The following is a 20204-nucleotide window of genomic DNA, read 5'->3' on the forward strand; positions in this document are numbered from 1 at the left end:
GCGCGCGGGTGCGTGCGTGCGTGCGCGTGTGTGTGTGTCCTCACAAGTGACTGTTCTCACAAGTAAAGTAGAATGCAGATTTCGGTCCTCACAAAGATAGCTAGACAGGTACACACACACACACACACTCACTTCATGACGCTGTGTGTGTGTGTGTGTGTGTGTGTGTGTGTGTGTGTGTGTGTGTGTGTGTGTGTGTGTGTGTGTGTTTGGACAATAAATGTTTAAAAGCTCATAAATACAGATCAGAGTGAGCGAGAGAATCATAATCCTGTTGAGAGACAGCGGGAGGATGAGGAGGAGGTGATGAAGAAAGCAGCTGTTGTCCTCTAATCGGTTTTTCTGCTCTGTCACTCAGCCCCCCAAACACACACACACACACACACACACACACACACACACACACACACACACACACACACATTCCTGCGCTTCATTTTCAAACCTGTTAAACAGAAGAAATCTGTGTTAGATTGAATTTCAAACACACAAATGACACATTTTACATTCATCTGCATTTGTTGTGTCAGCTTGATTAAAATGATAACAATGTATCAGTCATCGGTTTATCATCAGTTACAGTTTCTGAGCTGTGGGCGGGTCTCAGTCTGATGTTAGGATCATTTTTCTCATATTTGATCGATGGATTTGATTTTTGTTATCGCTTTTAGTCTCCGCCCAGTTTTGTGACGTAGTTGTAAACTGAAATGTTTCCTGTTTTTGTTTTTAACGATCAGCTGTTTGATCGCTGTTTGTTTGATCAGCTGCCCATGAGCCTGACCTGCGGGCTGAAATCAAACTACCAACCCTGCCTTCAGGCAGGAGCAGGTGAGCTCTGAAACACGCGCCAGGAAGCTGACCTGCGCATGCGTGAACACCTGCCCTATGAGGTCCTGCCCTAAGAGGGCTTGGACCTCCGCGGGGCCTCGGTCCAGTACCGGCCCGGCTCCGCTCCTCCCGGTGGGGTGTCGGTGTCACGAGCCGAGCTGTAAACGGAGCCAATAACAGCGCGTGCAGGATTCCCCCCTCCCTCTGTTAGAGGAGGAGGAGGTGATGGAGCTCCATATAAAGACCCCCCCACACGGCCCGCGCCCGCTTTGCTCCTGCTCCTCTCAGGATTTTAACTTCACCTCTTACTGAGACACGCAAGCTGCTCCTCTGCTCCTGTCTCCTCCTCGCTCCTCGGTCGGTGTAAAACAGGAGTTTTTGACTGTGTTTTTTTGTTTTTTTTTATTTGTTCAACGGGAGGATTTCTCCCTGACCCCGGCTCTGACCTCGGCTCTCCCCTCGGCTCTCGCCGCCATGGGCTCCGTGCTGCCCGGCTCCTCTCTGGGCCTGAAGCCGGGCTTCAAGCCTCCGCTGTCCCTCGCGGACATCATCACCTCGGACATCCTGCACAGCTTCCTGTACGGGCGCTGGAGGCACGTGCTGGGCGAGCAGCAGCACCACCCGCACCAGCATCACCTGCAGCACGAGGACCGCACCGCCCCGAGCGCGAGCCCCAAGACCGCGTTCACCGCCGAGGTGCTCGCGCAGTCCTTCTCCGGAGGTCAGTGACCAACCGTACAGCTCAGAAACGGAGACACCAGATAACAACAAGCATAATAATAATAATGATGATAATAATGTCAGTGGTAACTTTATTGTCTCCAATGGCAAATTGATTTGCAGTATGTCCACACATCACACAACACAAAAAACAAACAAACACACAAAATATTATTTTACTTATCCTACTATAATACTATTATTAATAACAACGACAATAATAATAATAATAATAATAATAATTGATCTCATTTCTTCTGTTTTTTTTTACTCGTTTTATTTATTCTCTATATTTACAAATATTTGCAAATATTTGTAAATATTTACACAAGTGTCGCATAAATTTTAATTTTGGAGCCTAAAACGAAAAAGATAAAAATCTTTAATGAAACAGAAAAAAGATTTAATTTAACCTTTAAACTCGTATTTAAAATAAATCTGTTAAACTGTTTAAATATGAATTTAAAATATTGATTCTTGTTTGTTTGTTGCTAATTATCCTCATCAATAACTGATCAGATTTGATCACATTCTTTGGATGGTTTGTTAATGAACAAACAGCTGCTGACTGATTGGCTCCTGATCGGTAATCACGTCCGTGATCTCTCTTTCAAAGCGCGAGCCGCGGCCCGTTTCTCGCTGTCGCGCGCTCACTTCTTTTTTATTTTAATGTGATTTTATTGTGAAATTCGTTTCCGTTCTGGGTGAAGTTCGTTGGGGACAATTTAGGAGGAGCGACCGGGCTTCGGGTGGATGCTCCGGGTCAACTCTCCGACGGACGTGTCGCGTTTTCCCGCGGCGGCCTCAGCTTTCATCTTCACGCCTTTACTCCCGCTTTTCTCTCCCCGCGCGCTCCTTCAGCTCTCCCGTATAATGTCCAGGGGGTTTTCCTGATTGTAGACGTGTTCTCGGGAACATTTCCTGCTGCTTCCATCAGGTATTCATCTTTCGGGGACTTTTTCATCCATAAACCGGCAGAAAAATGCGCTCCGAGCGTTTCCGACGCAGTTTAAAATGCGTTTAAAAAGTTCGAAGCAGCGCTGTCATTTCTATTTTCATTTTTGAATTCCAATTGTAGAAGCAGGAGTGACACATGTTGACATGAAAATCTGCGCGCTGTGTTTGTGTCCAGAGGTGCAGAAGCTGTCCAGCCTGGTTTTACCCAGTGAGGTGATCATCGCTCAGAGCTCAGTCCCAGGTAAGCTCACCTGTAAACCTCTGTGGGTTTGCTGGTCTCTCTTTAAAGACCAGCCGCAGATCACCGGTGCCGTGTTCTTCTTACGCCCTCTCTTCACTGTTTTCTGTGGTCCCAGGAGAAGGTCTGGGCATTTTCTCCAAAACCTGGATCAAAGCGGGGACAGAGATGGGTCCGTTCACCGGACGCCTGGTGTCACCTGAACACATCGACCTGTACAAGAACAACAACCTGATGTGGGAGGTGAGGCGACGTTCACGTTCAGACTGCTCTGTCCCAGCTCTCATGTTTTGGTGTCTTTCTTTTTCCTTGGATTTTTTTTCTAGAGCAGCTTTGTGTGTTTCATAATGAAAAATAACCCTTCTTATCCTCTACTGGAAAGCAGCTGTTTGTGTTCCCTAAAAATAAATAAATAAATCATTAAAAACAAAAACCCTTGTCTTTGTCAGAGGAAGGTTTTAGGTTCAGCGTTGCCCCCATGGAGTTCCCCAAGGCTTGATTCTGGGGCCGTGTCTTTGCTCCCTTTAAGCTATAAGAAGTCTGCCGACTTTCTACCAGCTGTCAGACTAACTCACTCAATTTTAACACTCTACTTAATTAGTCACCTACTAGTAACGAGCTCCCCGCTAACTTATAAAACTCACAGCGAGCAAGTGGCTGGCTAAATGCAAACATACTTGCTAAACAAATACCTGAAGGCTAACTCAATGTTAACCATCGAGTCTTTCAGCTTATTTCCAGTGTTAACTAGCTGCTGGCTGGACCTTTACAGACAAACCTCAGTATTTACTTAAAGTTTGCTGGTTAAGAAGTTTAGTGACTTGATTTTAGCATATTAGCTAGCTCACACCTAACTAACAAGTCAATTGCTACCTAGCCAGCTAATTGGTTTATCAACAACATGGTTAACTGTTAACTATCCAACTACTTGCAACAAGTTACATGGCTAATCTAACTTACAAACTTATATGCTGATTCTTAGCTTGCTATTAAAATAACTGAACCAACAGATTAGCAGGATGATAACTAACTGTTAACTGATCCTCATATGCAGTTCCACTGGTTAGCATGTCAAAAAGCTTAGTTATTATCTGTGTATGAGGTCTTTGAAATAACCCCCTAGTGAGAACACTAAACTAATGACTTTAGCTGGAAATGGTGTTTACTTTCTTCTTCCTGCCTCCCTCCTCAGGTGTTTAATGAGGACGGCACAGTCAGGTATTTTATCGATGCGAGTCAGGAGGACCAGAGGAGCTGGATGACGTACATCAAGTGTGCGAGGAACGAGCAGGAGCAGAACCTCGAGGTGGTCCAGATCGGCAGCAGCATCTTCTACAAGGCGGTGGAGGTTAGTGAAACTCGCCATGTTCCAGCTCCTCAGGTATCATCGCACCTGCTTCCACCTGCAGGGTGACATCATGTGACCCAGGTACATGTACACCTGCGTTCACGGAGAGATGTTGGTGGTTTGGAGGCTGAGGTTCTTGGTGGTTCAGGGATCTTTTCCTCCTCATGTCTGCTCAGAAGTATTTATCGTTGCTTTTATCAAACCGCCTGCTGGAACAACAAAGGAATAAATAAAGGAAGGCGACCATGTTTCAGTGAATAAACCCAACATCACTGCACACCTCTACAGACTCTACACGCCTCTTAACTTACACCATAAACGTGCACACAAAGGTCACTGAAGCAGCACAGCAACTACAGAAACAACCAAAACAGCCAAAAGAGCAGTGGAGCAGAGGAGGGTGTGGTTATTCCACGTCGCTTCATCATGTTTGGAAAAGCTGATCTCAGATCAGCCTGAGAAGACTCCAGATCCATGTGAAGGAAACATGGGAAGCTTCAGCGCGCTGCCGTCACCTGTTCTCTAAAATAAATCCTTGAGCGATGAAGCTCGGCCTGATTTCAGGCGCCGTTCTTCGACCGGCTCCTCCAGGTGTCTGAGCGTAACCCTCCACTCGATGCTCGAAGGTTAACGACATGCAGCTGAAATTTAAACAGATTTGAACTGAAGAAAAGAAAAACATAAATTCTGAAAATGTTTCAGAATTTATGACAAGTTTGAAAGAAAGAATCAAATATTTACAATAAAACAATAATACTGTGATAATGAAACGCAGTAATGTTGCTATGATAAAGTAAACGCTGATTCAAGTATTTATTGCTCTTCCTCTTTTCTCTTCCCTCCTCAGACCATCCCTCCCGACCAGGAGCTGCTCGTCTGGTACGGAAACTCTCACAACACATTCCTGGGAATCCCTGGAATTCCTGGAGGAGAGGACGAACAGAGCAAGAAGACCAAGAGCGGTAATCATTATTGATTATTGATCAGTGAGGTCATTCATAAATCTACTCAGTTAGCCAAACATCCAGCAGCGCTGCAAGAACCCTGAAAACAGCAGCAAAAACATTGTTTCATTGATATTTTATTAAATCTGTGTTGGAGTCATCGAAAGGGCTTTAATCCATCACACTGTTACTATTATTAGTATTATTACACATGAAGTTCTTTCAGATATAAAATATTATTTTGGAAAATAAAAATTAATATTATTATGAATGTGTGTGAAAAATAATGTATATTTAATTTATCTTTAATCAGTCTGGAATAATAACTATTTAAAAAGTAAATGTATATTTTATATTTGGTTTTATTAAAAGTGTGTGTGTGTGTGTGTGTGTGTGTGTGTGTGTGTGTTATAATGGATAATATAAGTATATCATTGTAATATTGCAGTTAAAGTACACATTAGTATAAAAGTGTACACATTTAAAATTTGTAGTAATAATAATAATATAATAAAATGACAAATTAAAAATTTAATGCATATATGTTCAAATATATTATTGTTGGATTGCTATTCATAGAACTAATAATCATTATTATAGGAAAAATAAATAACATATATATAGTTCCATACATATTTAATGTTATAATAATAATAATAATATCCATCCATCCATTCGCTTCCGCTTATCCTTTTCAGGGTCGCGGGGGGCGCTGGAGCCTATCCCAGCTGTCATAGGGCGAGAGGCGGGGTACACCCTGGACAGGTCGCCAGTCTGTCACAGGGCCAACACACAGGGACAGACAACCATTCACACTCACATTCACTCGCACATTCACACCTAGTGGCAATTTGTATTATCCAATTAACCTATCCCCACAAGCTGCATGTCTTTGGACGGTGGGAGGAAGTCGGAGTACCCGGAGAGAACCCACGCAAACACGGGGAGAACATGCAAACTCCACACAGAAAGACCCCGGCCTGATGGTGGAATTGAACTCAGGACCTTCTTGCTGTGAGGCAACAGTGCTAACCACCGTGCCACCGTGCTGCTATATATATATATATATTATAATAATAATAATAATAATAATAATAATAATAATAATAATAATAATAATAATAATAATAATAATAATAATAATAATAAGAAGAAGAAGAAGAAGAAGAAGAAGAAGAAGAAGAAGAAGAAGAAGAAGAAGCCAAGTTTCAGAGAGGTGCTGTTGGGGCAGAAGCTTGACAGTGACAGTGGGAAGGAAACACTCTGTGAGGCGATTGTTGTTGTGATTTGGTGCTGTATAAATAAAGTTGAATTGAAAGGTTCCTCTCCACAGGTGAGACGGTGGTCTCAGAGTTCAGTCTGAAGCTCTTCTTCTTCTCTGCAGATGATTTCCACACCTGTGAAGGCTCCACCTCCACGACCTCCACTTCTTCCACCAGTCTTGGGCGCATGCGATGTGTTATCTGCCACCGCGGCTTCAACTCTCGCAGCAACCTTCGCTCCCACATGCGCATCCACACTCTGGACAAGCCGTTCGTCTGCCGCTTCTGCAACCGTCGCTTCAGCCAGTCATCCACACTGAGGAACCACGTCCGGCTGCACACCGGAGAGCGCCCTTACAAGTGCCACGTCTGCCAGTCCGCGTACTCGCAGCTGGCTGGTTTGCGGGCGCACCAGAAGAGCGCCAGGCACCGCCCCACGGGGGACAGCGCCGCCCCAGGAGGAGGTGTACTGGTGGTTGGAGGCGGAGGTGGGGTGCACTCGACGCACTCGCCGCCTCCTCCTCACCCTCCCCAGCTGACCGCCGTGCCTCACCCAGCGTCGCTGGTTCACCACATACCCACCATGGTGCTGTGATGGGGCGACAGCGAGAGGAGACGAGCTGAAATAACTGACGCGCACATGGACACGTTTCAGGCTGGAAATAAGACAGGAACCTGCTCACGTCTCATCAACCAATCACAGAGAGATGTTTCCAACCAACCACTAGAGGGCGCCATCGTCTTCTGCAGAAACAGCAACAATAAGAAAAAGCAAAGCTTCGTTATTAAACTCACCTCTGGCAACAAACAAACGTCCTCCTCCAAACAGCTCCATCACCCAACCCAGGGCACTTCCTGTGAGGGGGGGCGCTGTTACATGCATGGAAACGAGTTTTAGCCGACATATGACCCTCCGCCCCCCGTACCCCACACACTGGTACAGTTTGTTCTGAATGCGCTGCTTCGTGAGGACAAGCTGAAACAAAAGATGCAGGCTCCTGTTGCATGACCAGTCGTGTTCGGTCCTTCATGTATGTTTGAATCTGTGTCTGTGAGCTTACGTGTGCCGTGCTTTGGTCTGCATGCTCCAGCTTCTGTGTTAAAGGATGTCATGTATGTGTGAAAACAAGAAGAAGATGCTAAAGTCGCCAAGTCTTTCAACACTCAGACTTCTTCAGAGGACAACACTGAGTTTCTGGTAGACAGCCCACCTGGTCAGTTTGTCCAGGTGTGGTCATAGTGAAAAGAAAGTACAGGACATATCAGCTGCTTAACTGGTTTCAAAATGATTTAAATCTGATGAACAACAACACAGTCTGTGAAATCCTAAGTCCACCCTTTGTTTGGATGGAAGGGTTACTAGTGAAAGCCTCTTCTCAGTTTAGGTTGCCAAACCCCACCAACACCTCGTACCAACTGTCAGCACGGTGGCTCGCTGAATGAACCATGAACTCCTCTGTATGCCAAAGTATTCACATGTGAGGCCGTCTGTCTCACAGCTAAAGCTTGGACCAAACCGGACATTGATTACAAGCACAGCAGGAAACCTGCAGCAGAACGGCTGGAAAAAAAAAAGAATGAAGCTGCTGCAGCGGTCCAGTCAAAGTCCAGACCTCAGAGAGCTGTGCATGAATGAATGCTGGTTTTACTTACCGCTGAAGCGTGGGGTGGACTCAGTTTTTCACAGGACTGCATGCTGTGCCTGAATACTAATTCAGTAGTAATGTGTTAGTTTGTTGAGTTAATTATAAAATAACTATTTGTGACTACATTCATCTATTATCAGAGCAACTTTATTGACACTTTAGCCTTGTTATGCAGCATTAGCCACCACGCTAGCACTTTAGCTTACACGTTATGTATTTAATTTAAAAAAGCTCAAATGAAAATTTTAAATGTAGAGCATTATTTTACTTTCACTCTAAAAGTTTTAGTTTTAAACACTTTAAGCTTAAATGGTACCTGCTAGCCTAACAAAGCGTGGTAGTTACAGATAGTTTCATACAAATGTATTAGCCTGCTAAGGCAAATTAGCAGGCTAATGAATACATTCATGTATTTTATCTCATGCTCACCACTGAAGAAGGAAGTTGTGTTTTGATATTTGGTGCAGCGTTAGCTGCATGCTAACATGTTAGCTACAAACACATCACTGACCAACAAATCGGTCTGCTAAAAAGTCATTAAATCCCTCTGAAGAAGTTCACCACTTATTAGAGTAAGTAGAGTCTGAAATTTAGCATGTTTTACTGTTTTTTCATTATTAATGCTGATAATGTTTTAGCTGTGATGCTAACTAATTAGCAGGCCTAAACGGGCTAACAGATATGTTTGATAGAAAAAAAGAGAACTGTAATTTTTTCTCTTCCCCACTTTTTACCCTGAGGCCTGATTTGTGTATATGATGCTCAGAATGATGACAAGAGACACTAATAACTGACTGAGCCTGTTAACTGACAACTAGCTGTCAGGCCTTATTTCCTGCTGTGTAAATTAGCATCGTCAAAGATAAGAATGTGAATATAAACATGAGATATGCCCAGAACATAATTCTATTGTCACTTTATCTCTGTATATGTATATGTAGAAGGTCATATATGGCACATGTATTGGTAATGAAGTATGTTGACTTCTAAAAGGGACACTGTATTTGAGCCTATATACTCTTAATAAAGTGTTACTGTATCTCATCTTCACCCAGCAGTCGCCTCAGGACAACTGTAAGCTAAGGTAAAGGTAAAGACCCTGCAATAATACAGAGAAAACCCAAGAATCTGACAAGCTCCAGTGAGGAAGCACTTGGTGACACACACACACACACGCATGCACACACACACACACACATACACACACACACACACACATGCACACACACACACACACACATACACACACACACACATACACACACACATACACACATACACACATACACACACACACATACACGCACACACATACACACACACACACATGCACACACACACACACACACATACGCATGCACACACACACACACACAGACGTACACGCATGCACACACACACATACGCATGCACACACGCACATACGCATGCACACACACACACAATGGCATCAACTGGGAATTTAGTGTCTTGCCCAAGACTGGAGCAGCCAGATCGAACCACCAACGTCCAATAAGTAGATGACCCGATTGACCTCCTGAGCTGCAGCTCTTTGAAGAACGTTTGCGATGAAGGGAAGGTTGGAGACTGGCTGGGCTGCTTTAACAAGGAAAAGGTCAAACACTGCATGAAGTTTGTTTACTGACAATTACAAAGTGGTCAGTGACACCGATGGTTTTTGATTATTTCCTCTTTTCACTGCTAGAGATTTTTAATTTTTTTGTTGTCTTTAATGAAACTGCTGTTGTGTAGAGGTGAAGATGACAGTGCAGACAGGGTGGAGTGGGTGGAGACGACTGTCACGGGGGACTAACAGATGTTTGTGAAGGACGCTTAGTGTTGGTGCGACACAGGGAGATGCTGGGATAGGAGGAGTCAGAGGAAGGACCAGTTCCCTGTGCAGCATAGTTTAGCTGGTGGGCATGTACTGGAGTCAGGACGTGTCTGTGTTCATCTGGATGTTTCAGTGGGAGAAACGTTTCATCATCATCAAGTGACTTCTTCAATCTAGACTTGTCGTCAAGACCGAGACCAAAAAGTCTTTAAGCTGCAGCCAGATGCTGCTTCGTTTACGGGTGTCGGGCATATTATGTGTTTTTGCGATGCACAGCCCTCCTCACCGCTGTCTCTCACTCACTGAGAGGACGGACGCACGCTCCACGTGACTCTCACCCTCTCTGTTTTTCACACAATGATATTATCCTATATCCTCGCATGTGATTGGCCACAATATGGAGGGATTGGAGCATAGCTGAGCCCCTGTGTGAGAGCTGAGCAGCCAAAGGAAATTAAGTGAGGAGCGGCTCTCGCTCAGTGGGAGTCGAGTCTGATTCACTACAAAGCGCTCTGTAAGCACGGCTCTTAGAGCTGATGCTTTTGAAATGACACATCATCGAACGTTACGGTGTGTGTCATGGAAACTGTTGACTCCAGATCTCCCGACCACTATGTCGATCTGAGACGGCGAGACCGAGACAAGACGGAGACAAGACGGAGACAAGACGGAGACCACGTAAAAGTGGTCTCGAGACATCAAGTCTACTTCAGTCTCAGCTGAGTGTAGGCCTCCAACCTTATAAACAGGACACTGACTGAAACTAGTAGCACTGACAACAGTGCGCTGTGAGGTGACTAAACACATCACTGTGTTTAGTGATGTGTGGAGCGAGGACCCAAATGCAGCCTAACCGTAGCCCGGCTGGAGCAAACAAACATAATGGAAGCAAACTGATCTCTGTCATGGTCGGCTGTGTGGCAGGCAGGCAGGAGTGGTGGACCCAAAATGCAGGACTCTTAGGAAACGAGGGTTCAACTGAAAATGCAGCTTTACAAAACTCACAAAAGCAAACAAAACTCTAAACTGAGATGCAGGAGGACTGGAAATCATGAACACACAGCAAGTGCGGGTGAACAGACGTTAACGACGCGACACTGACACAAAGACACACTGGGCTTAAATACACTGAGGGAGTCATCAAGGAATTAGAGACAGAAGGGGGACACAGCTGGGAGAAATAAGACCTAACGAGACAGGGAGAGCAAAGCCGGAACACTGACATCAGACAGGAACAAGAACCTTCAAAGTAAAACAGGAAACAAAACACACTTTACTAAGACACAGACTAGACAGAGAGAGACAGACTCGACACTGACCAAAGTCTACTAAATAATAATCATAATCAAAACAGTATCACTGATAAATCAAATCATAAATCATAATCTAGAAAAACACCAAAGGATGAAAAACAGAAAGCTGGGTCAACATGACCCAGAACCGTGACAATCTCAGTGCACATGAGACAGAGGCCCAGACATGACTGAGCTGAGGGAGAGACAGATACGAGCAGAGCAGAGAAACAATACACAAGATCTCAAACCTCATTCCAGAAATAACTAACACTTCCACGCAAACACAAACCCGGGACAGCGACAGTCTGTGAGGGACCCGCAACCCAAACCAGGTACAAAACGTAGGACTGTAGAAGATGTTCATCAAGGGTTGCAGTTTCTCCGGGTTTAGATGGATTCTGATGGCCCCAATTCCCAGGTGGTGCAACACCTGGTGGTGCAGATGCTCCTCAGAGACAGAAAGGCCTCGGAGGTCTGCAGCCCAGTAAGAGCAGAACCACCAGAAAACCCAGATCTGATCTCACAGCAGTCTCAGCCTTCAGACGTTGTTTGCTCTTGTTGTGGTCACCGCGCCCTCTAGTGGGCGCTAACAACACCTCACTCAGTTGGTCTGTTTTATTAAAATTCTCCAAAATGCTTTAGTGTTGACCTTTGATCGTGTTTTCTGGCGTCGCGAGGAGCCCGGCCGGCAGCAGACAGGTGACTGCCTGCGTTCTGATAACCTGAGAGTCAACAGTGTTAGGTAAGACCCAAAACCCCCTGCTGAGTAAACTCACCTTTGTTACACACTCAGCTCTGCATACAAACAAACAGGAGCTTCCACCTCGGTTGTGTTTCATTGAGGACCCCCAGCCGTTTGCCAATAGCCGAGTAAATGAATAACTAATCAAATCCAGCTGTGTCGCTCAGTTCTCTGCAGAGCTCAGTGTGCTTCTTACCTTCAGGATGAAGGTGTGTGTCCTCCTCGCGTGTGTGTGGCTTCTCTGCTGGAGGTCGGAGGCTCAGTCCAGCTCGTAAGTCTGTTTGAACTTTATTACTTGTTAATGAATGTTTTATTACCCTGCAGCCTCCCATTTACTGCCACAGCTGTTTTGGGCTTAAACAGCTGTGTTCATGTTCAGCTGCAGGGTGTGCAGAAGAAACAAAGGGTCAGAACAACTTATTTGATGCCCAAGCACAAAGAAGCTTGTAGCGTCCTGCATTTCCTCAATCAGGCCGGCCGTGTCAAACAGCAGAGAGTCAGCGTGGTCCTCGTTAGTCCTGTTTACCGTCCATCAGGTCACCAGTGGATAAGTGAGGGTTAAGGTTAGGTTGAATTTCCCCACATGCTAAACATGCCCAGCTTTTCAAACTAGAAGATTTTACCTCTCAACCAAATCTCATAGATCCATTTTGACCTTCCAGCTTTCCGGCACGCCAAACAGGTGAAAATTCCATATAAATGTGATCCTATTCCAAACAGGTCGGTGGAAACCTGTGGGTGTTAAGAGGTTAAGAACCACAGAATCAATAACCTCTATAGACAGGGACAAGGTTTTTGTGCAAGAAGCTTTTGTTGACCAATCACATTTGACCGGGTGAGTCACACACCTCCAGGAGAGCGTTAACCAACCCAAACGCCCCCTTGCTCAACGGTCATGTTTACCAAGGCTTCAGCAGGTTCCAGTACAGGTGCAGAGCAGTCGGGGCTGTTTTTGCAACCAGCATTTTAAATTTGCAGCTGCAACAAAGTTTGTAGTGATAGGTTTGTAGCTTGAACCTATTCGCTGGAACGTTGAAGGCAATATAATTACACCGCAAGCAAGACACGAAGTAGGCAAAGTTCTTCATGTTTCTCGTGCACGGGAGAGAACCGGACAGACGCCGTTCCTTCGCTTGACCCCAGTTGCTCTCGTTCGTTCTCCCGTAACACTGTTGTTTTATTGAGGCTACATGAATATGCATAGGTTCATTAACATATGATGTCTACATACAAACAAAGAGTACCGTGTGTGTGTGTGTGTGTGTGTGTGTGTGTGTGTGTGTGTGTGTGTGTGTGTGTGTGTGCATTACTGCTGATCAAAGGGTCCTATAACATAAAAGCACAAACGCAAACATCCTTGGTCAGGAAGAGGGTAGCCTCCCCCTCACCCTAGATGGTTCACCCTAGATTTCCCCCAGGGATCAATAAAGTATTCTGATTCTGATTCTGATTCTGATTCTGATAACACGGTGAGGAAGTCCAGCATTTAAAGCACTTAGACTAGAACAGACGTAGCTACGTTAATCCTACCATAAAACAATAAGACAAGGTACGACCTCTCTCGTGCTCCCAGAGTGCTCTCTAATGCACACAAAGTTTGCAGACTATCACTACACAATTGATTATACACCTCTAAGCATATATGGTTAAATATTTCTAAGCATAAATGACAATCAACAATACAAAACCTAACATGTAGTCTTTCGATAAAAAGAGCTGCAAGATAACGTTGTTGTGAGTTGGCACTATGTGATAAACTGAAATCTTCACACCGAGTTCTGAGTTTCCAGCAGCCTGAAATAAACCAAAATTACATCCAGTTGACTTTAAAGACCCCGAAATAAGAAGGTGGAAAAAACTACTAAAGGTTTGTTTCACCCTTTAAAGACACCTTTGAACTCTTTGGGTACTTCCTGGAGATTGAGAGCATTGGACTTGTGAGGATGTGTGTGGGGGAAACAACTCGTAGCTTGCATGGAGTGTGAGTCTGTGAAGGTTCTCAGTCATCCAGGTCATCGTAGTCCAAGGAGCTCGGAAAGAAAAGGGTCTGGACTTCTTTAAGCTGCTTGACGACGCTTCATCTGAGAAGCTTCTTCAGGTATAAGGTTAAATGGTGGAGAGTCCCAGATTAGACTATCCTCTCTACATAATCGCACGAGCCAAGGAGTGATTATGGAGGTCTCCGTCTTCTAAAGAGAAGACAGATGGTTTGAAAGAGGAGTGAAAGAAGCATCTTTGTCCACTTTGAACGGCCATCTTTGAACAGAGGCGGGGCTTATGACCCCAACTGTCTGCCTATAATCCAGACACCTTAACGCCCACATCCAGGGCCATCTGACCTCAGTTAGTCACATGACAGGGTGGGGCTAGGTTTCACAATGAGCTCACCCGAAACCCTGGTTGATTGTGACCCACACCCGTTTTCACACCTTGGCTCGTGTGATTAGGTGGAGGATCATCAGGGGGTCCTTTGTCCCTCTTTGGGGGGACTCTCCGCCATTTGACCCTAGAACTGAAGAAGCTTCTTGGATGAGAGGTGAAACGTCTTCAAGCAACTTACAGAAGTCCAGATGCTCTTCTTTCCAAGCTACTTAGACCATGGAGCGCTAGCTTTGAGTTGTTTCTGACTCATTGGAATAACAGCAGAATATTCATTGAGCATAAATATGCTTTTTGAAAATGTAATTTCTTAAATTTAAATTTGATACGAGTCTGGACAAACGTTCACAGACTGTATGTGCTGATGATATGTGCAAGTATCAACAGCATAAGCCGCTCTAGACGAACGTGACAAACTGATAACAACCTAAATATGCATCACTTTAAAACGTCTCCTCTCTCAGGTATCTGATAACGGCACCTCTATCACTCCGCCTGGACGCCGTGGAGACCGTGGTGGTGCAGCTGTTTGGTTTTACAGGTGAAGTCAACGTCTACCTGTTCCTGAAGACGTCAATGGCTCCGAATCACCGGGTTCTGGCTCGGGAGGTCGTGACCCTCAATGCACAAAATAACCACCAGGCTGACGCCAAAGTCCGGGTGAGAAAAGATGCTAACAGGCTAACACCTGCAGTTTAACTGAAGGCATCTGAAATACTTATGATGTCACTTCCTTTTTACAGCTGTACCCAAACCAGCTGGACAAGAGTGCAAATCATGTGATTCTCCATGTGCAGTCAGACGTGATCAATCAGCACCAGTCTGTGCCCATCAGTCGCACCAATGGCTTCCTGTTCATCCAAACCGACAAACCGCTGTACACGCCGCGTCAGAGCGGTGAGAGAAGTTTGTCCCAGTTCAGACTCCAGCCTTCTCCTCATTAATCTTATGTTTTATAACCCATCTTTACACTCAGCTAGTCAGGTGGTTGTCTTGTAGTCATAAAGACAGACTGGTTTGGGGGTCAGAGGATAGAGGGTGTGGCCTGTTGAGGCTGCTGGAGCTCAAACTGCAGAAGAAGTTCATGGTGGTTCTGATAGAAAGGTGCCACAGTACACAGAGCATGCAGTTTGTTGCATAAGGGACGCATAGTCACGGACCAATCACGTTACCCGCGCTGACCCGTGTTCAGCTGACAGTACCAACGATGGGCACGAGAGCTTCAGAACTGGACCACAAATCACAAATTATACAGCTCCAAATCCCAACAACAGTGTCAAGGTGCTTTATATTGTAAGGTAGACCCTACAATAATACATACAGAGAAAAACCCAACAATCATATGACCCCCTTTGAGCAAGCACTTTGGCGACAGTGGGAAGGAAAAACTTCACCTGGAGGGGCGGGGCCATCTGCTGCGACCGGTTGGGGTGAGAGAAGGAAGACAGGATAAAGACATGCTGTGGAAGAGAGACAGAGGTTAATAGCAGATATGATTCAATGCAGAGAGGTCTGTTAACACATAGTGAGTGAGGTAGAAACACCCAGTGCATCATGGGAATCCCCCGGCAGCCTACATCTATTGCAGCATAACTAAGGGAGGATTCAGGGTCACCTGGTCCAGCCCTAACTATATGCTTTAGCAAAAAGGAAAGTTTGAAGCCTAATCTTGAAAGTAGAGATAGTGTCTGTCTCCTGAATCCAAACTGGAAGCTGGTTCCACAGAAGAGGGGCCTGAAAACTGAAGGCTCTGCCTCCCATTCTACTTTTAAATACTCTAGGAACAACAAGTAGGCCTGCAGAGCGAGAGCGAAGTGCTCTAATAGGGTGATATGGTACTACAAGGTCATTAAGATAAGATGGGGCCTGATTATTTAAGACCTTGTATGTGAGGAGCAGGATTTTGAATTCTGGATTTAACAGGAAGCCAAACAGGAGAAATCTGCTCTCTCTTTCTAGTCCCTGTCAGGACTCTTGCTGCAGCATTTTGGATCAGCTGAAGGCTTTTCAGGGAGTTTTTAGGACTTCCTGATAATAATGAATCAGGTGGAAAAGATCAAATATTACTCAGTGAGTTGAACTTTTTTCCTCATGCGTGCAGATTAAAGAAGAAAGAATCAGATTTTACAGACAACTGTGTTACTGCTGTGTGTGATCAGCAGCATTATGAGCTCATTGTCTGTATCATCAGGAATACAAAGACACAGATACATCAGTTAAATGTTTTTATGATGGAGGGGCGTACCATCTAAGCTGATGTTTATAAAATGTCCTTTGGGAGCTTCAGGCATAGCTGGACTGGAACCATCAGCTGCTGATTTGGAGATGTCTGTTTAAGAGAACAGATAAATAACTTCAATCTGAATTCCAGCTGCATGTTAACCACTGTATCAATGTACCTGTATCATAGCAAATTACAGTTCAATGTCCAATGTGTAAAAGAGGTCATATAACTGGAGATCCAGTTGGGCCACTGGTCGGGGGGCTGCTCCCTCCTGAGTCTGTGTGCTGTTGGCTCCAGCCGATCCAGGAGAGAAGGACAACCGCTGCCTAAGCAAAACCTGTAGTGATCCTGTACGTGTCAGGAGTATCGGAGCAGCTGAGACGCATTTTTTCTAAACACCGGGTCTCTGTGGCTTTTAAACCTCAAAACACGCTGCGCCAAAAACTGGTCCACCCCAAGGATCGGGTCCCCAACACAAACAGAGTAACATGGTGCAGGAGGATTGGCAGGATTTATACATCGGGGAAACCAAACAAGCTCTGGCAACACAGCAGGGCCACCTCGTCAGGCCAGGACTCTGCAGTCTGTTTACGCCTACAGGCCAGTGGTCACTCTTTCAAGGCAACACGTTCTCACTCCCAAAGCATAACATTTTACGCTAGGTGACAAATCGTCAACATATTACGTTTTCGGCTACACACTACGTTCCTAAATGACGACCTCGGAAAAATGAGGAAATATGAGAACCGTCTGAGTTCTCATGTTCTCCCCGTGTTCGCGTGGGTTCCCTCCGGGTACTCCGGCTTCCTCCCACCGTCATGCAGCTTGTGGGGATAGGTTAATTGGATAATCCAAATTGTCACTAGGTTTGAAAGTGAGTGTGAATGGTTGTCTGTCCCTGTGTGTTGGCCCTGCGACAGACTGGCGACCTGTCCAGGGTGTACCCCGCCTCTCGCCCTATGACAGCTGGGATAGGCTCCAGCGCCCCCCGCGACCCTGAAAAGGATAAGCAGAAGTGAATGGATGGATGGATGGAGTACCGTCTGGACTCAATCTACACATTCGCTCTTTTTCTTCACATCGCTTAGAAACACGCTACTTAACATCATTAAAGTCCCGGTTAAGGTCAGGAATAAGGTTAGGTTTAGGGCTGGAATACAGGGCTGGAACGTCTATTACCGCGGGAGCATCATTGCACTGGATTTCAGCCATAACCCGCAGTGTACCATAAGAACGCCGAAGGTCTCCTTTCGCGTTCCTCAGGAACGCCGCGGGACGTGACAAAACATCGGCATGTTACGCCTCGGGAGTGAGAACGGGCTGTTCAAGGATGGGGGATGTACACATCCTGGACAGGGAGGAACGCTGGTTTGAGGGCGGAGTCAAGGAGGTCATTTACGTGAAAAGGGAAAGACCATCTCTGAATGGAGGAGGGAGCCTAAGGGTACATCTGTCACCATCTTACAATGCTGTGATTGTAGCCATTCCCCAACTCTCTGTGAATGGTACATGGTCATAAACTGACCTCACAGCCCATCGTTCATTCAGTGCTGCTAGTGTCAGTCAGTACAAATGTGCTGTTTATAAGGTTGAAACCTGCAGTCAGCTGAGACTGAAGGAGTCACCTGATGATGATGAAACATTTCTCCCACCGAACAGAACCAGATGGACAGAATCAGCCTTTTGAGACTTGTGGACATGATCAAAGAAGGTAACAGTACAGCTACCTGCATGTGGGAGAGGGTTCGTATACCTGGAAGTCCACTGGAGACTCCGCCCCCTCGCTCTCTAAGTCAGTCAGTTCTGTCTCCTCTCTGCTCTAACACGTGTCCTCAGTTTCCATGAGAAGCATTGGTGTGTGGTGTCTTTGATCAACAGGTTCATATGGCTTCATAGAGTTTGGTAGATCTCCTCAGCCAGTCCTTGCATAGGGTTCCTGTTAAGGTCTCCATCAGCTCAGAGCTGGAGTTCATCTTTCAGGCTGTCTTTGTCATGGTTTCTGTAGTCGGATGGTTCTCATTAACCTAAAAATTCAGACGATCCTCTTTCAGGTTCTCCGTTACACCATCACCCTTGTCACTCATACAGCTGTGCTTCTGTTCCCAGTCAAAGTGAGGGCGTTCTCCTTGAACCAGGAGCTGAGACCGGCTAATCGCAGCGTCTACCTGACATTTAAGGTAAGCGGGAAGTTGTCCTGTGTAGTAGCAGGTGGGTGCAGTGATGGGTTCCATAATATCTTACCCTCTCCCTCCCGCCAGGACCCGGACCATACAACAGTGGACATTGTGGAGATGGTCGATGTGAACAATGGAATCCCATCTCTGCAAAACCCCTTTAAGATCCCCGTCAACCCAAAGTAAGAAATAAGAGTGTAAAACAAGCGACACACAGCTGCGTGGTCGTGTATCTAAGGTCGTGTCTGTGATTCCAGGTTGGGCATTTGGTCCATTGAAGCTTCTTACTCCAATGATTTCACCACAACAGCAACCACCGACTTTGAAGTTAGAGAATACGGTACATTATAATATCATGAAGCAAACTGCTGGTGCTGATCGAGGGTAAAACACGCGTTATTAATGGCTTTCACCCTGCATCAGTTCTTCCCAGTTTCTCCATCCAAGTGGAACCAGAAGCAAATTACATCAGTCACAATTTATTCACCAGTTTCAACTTCAAGGTTTCAGCCAGGTGAATAAACATTTCTGCACTGTTTATAGACTTTCAAATAATTTAAAGCTGTCAGTTACACACGAGTGGTATTTTTACCTGTCCCAGGTATCTCCACGGCGCTCCGGTGGCTGATGGTGACGTGTTTCTGCGCTACGGCTATGTTAGTGGGAAAAGTCCGCCAGTTATCATCCCAAACTCTATCATCAGAGAAAGTGTAAGAGACATGAACAAACACCAGGACACTTGTTATTATTATTATTAATGCTGATTAATGTTGACAGTATTGTTATTTGAACCATTTCACTCGTGCTCCAGCTGTTTTATGCTACAGAAACCATCCAGGTATCCAAATGTTCAGCTTTTTCAGGATGACTGATGTATTACTTTGACTTTTTGTAACTTTTATAGTTGTTTTTTCAATATTTAGACTGTTATGGATTTATTTTATCAGGCAAGTTTACTAATAACCAAAACAGATGTTTTGAAGTCACAGACGGTCCATTTTAGCTCAGACCTGTGTGGTGTGTGCGAGACCTGCCATGGTATTCACCTCGTACACTACTCACTTGATCTGAATGCCAGAGGTTGTCACAAATCTTACAGGTCTCCAAACAGGTACTGAACTTCAGCTCCGTGTGGAGGTGGGAATGCTCGATGTGGTCTCTTAAAAAGATCGCAGAGTGAATCAGTTTGTCCTCCTGGTTTAAGCAGTCTTCAATCAAATCTTTGACTGGACTTTGGGGGATAGTCAGGCTCTTTGTCCAGCTGCTTCACAGTGCTGGTGTTTTTTAAGAACCAGCTCACATTTCAGAATGTTGATTTGAACTTTGGCACCAAGACTGCAGAAACACTGTGTTTGCTGCATCTGCAAATTATCTATGAACCTCTTACAGCAATCCCACTGACAGTTGATGTGGTCAGTGTTTCTAACTTTGGGCGTATTTTTAGGGTGTTACCTGCCTAAAGAGAAGCTGACATTATTCTAGTGGTGTTAGGTTATTGACGATCCTCCTCCAGGTGACTCTCATCATGTAACTCATATCTGTTGTGTTTCTTTGACAGCGGTGTCTGTGTGTGTCTCTTTCAGTTGTCCTCAGCAGGTGACGTGCATGTGAAT

General features: G+C 45.3%; 2 protein-coding genes across 4 annotated transcripts in view; both read left to right on the forward strand.

Moving 5' to 3' along the window:
- Nucleotides 1-269: 269 nt before the first annotated feature.
- On the forward strand, nucleotides 270-6903 carry LOC309718296 (PR domain zinc finger protein 12-like). Its single transcript, XM_082553384.1, has 6 exons — nucleotides 270-1549; nucleotides 2681-2746; nucleotides 2862-2986; nucleotides 3936-4091; nucleotides 4939-5053; nucleotides 6420-6903. Exons 1-6 carry the CDS (start codon nucleotides 1303-1305, stop codon nucleotides 6890-6892), a joined length of 1182 nt encoding a protein of 393 aa, XP_082409510.1. The 5' UTR covers nucleotides 270-1302; the 3' UTR covers nucleotides 6893-6903.
- Nucleotides 6904-8439: 1536 nt separating this feature from the next.
- The window catches only part of c5 (complement component 5), a 39439-nt gene continuing 27674 nt past the window's right edge, over nucleotides 8440-20204 (forward strand). Inside the window, exons 1-11 of one of the 3 annotated variants that reach the window (XM_082553380.1) lie at nucleotides 8440-8515; nucleotides 8999-11814; nucleotides 12017-12085; nucleotides 14658-14853; nucleotides 14937-15090; nucleotides 18524-18594; nucleotides 18676-18773; nucleotides 18849-18931; nucleotides 19015-19105; nucleotides 19193-19301; nucleotides 20175-20204. The exon at nucleotides 20175-20204 is cut by the window's right edge and continues 103 nt beyond it. In XM_082553380.1, coding sequence (XP_082409506.1) covers nucleotides 12018-12085; nucleotides 14658-14853; nucleotides 14937-15090; nucleotides 18524-18594; nucleotides 18676-18773; nucleotides 18849-18931; nucleotides 19015-19105; nucleotides 19193-19301; nucleotides 20175-20204 — 900 coding nt within the window. In that variant the 5' untranslated portion in view covers nucleotides 8440-8515; nucleotides 8999-11814; nucleotide 12017. Of the gene's footprint in view, nucleotides 8516-8998; nucleotides 12086-14657; nucleotides 14854-14936; nucleotides 15091-18523; nucleotides 18595-18675; nucleotides 18774-18848; nucleotides 18932-19014; nucleotides 19106-19192; nucleotides 19302-20174 lie in introns of all 3 variants that reach the window. The other 2 variants (XM_082553381.1, XM_082553379.1) reach the window with 2 other exon arrangements.

The sequence above is a fragment of the Aulonocara stuartgranti genome, assembly GCF_965226115.1.
Source record: "Aulonocara stuartgranti genome assembly, chromosome: 12".
NCBI lineage: Eukaryota > Metazoa > Chordata > Actinopteri > Cichliformes > Cichlidae > Aulonocara > Aulonocara stuartgranti.

Coding starts and splice junctions, on each gene's coding strand:
- LOC309718296 (XM_082553384.1), top strand. CDS start 1,303: ATGGGCTCCGTGCTGCCCGGCTCCTCTCTGGGCCTGAAGCCGGGCTTC. Junction 2,987..3,935: donor ACAACAACCTGATGTGGGAG/GTGAGGCGACGT, acceptor CTCCCTCCTCAG/GTGTTTAATGAGGACGGCAC. Junction 5,054..6,419: donor GAGCAAGAAGACCAAGAGCG/GTAATCATTATT, acceptor TCTTCTCTGCAG/ATGATTTCCACACCTGTGAA.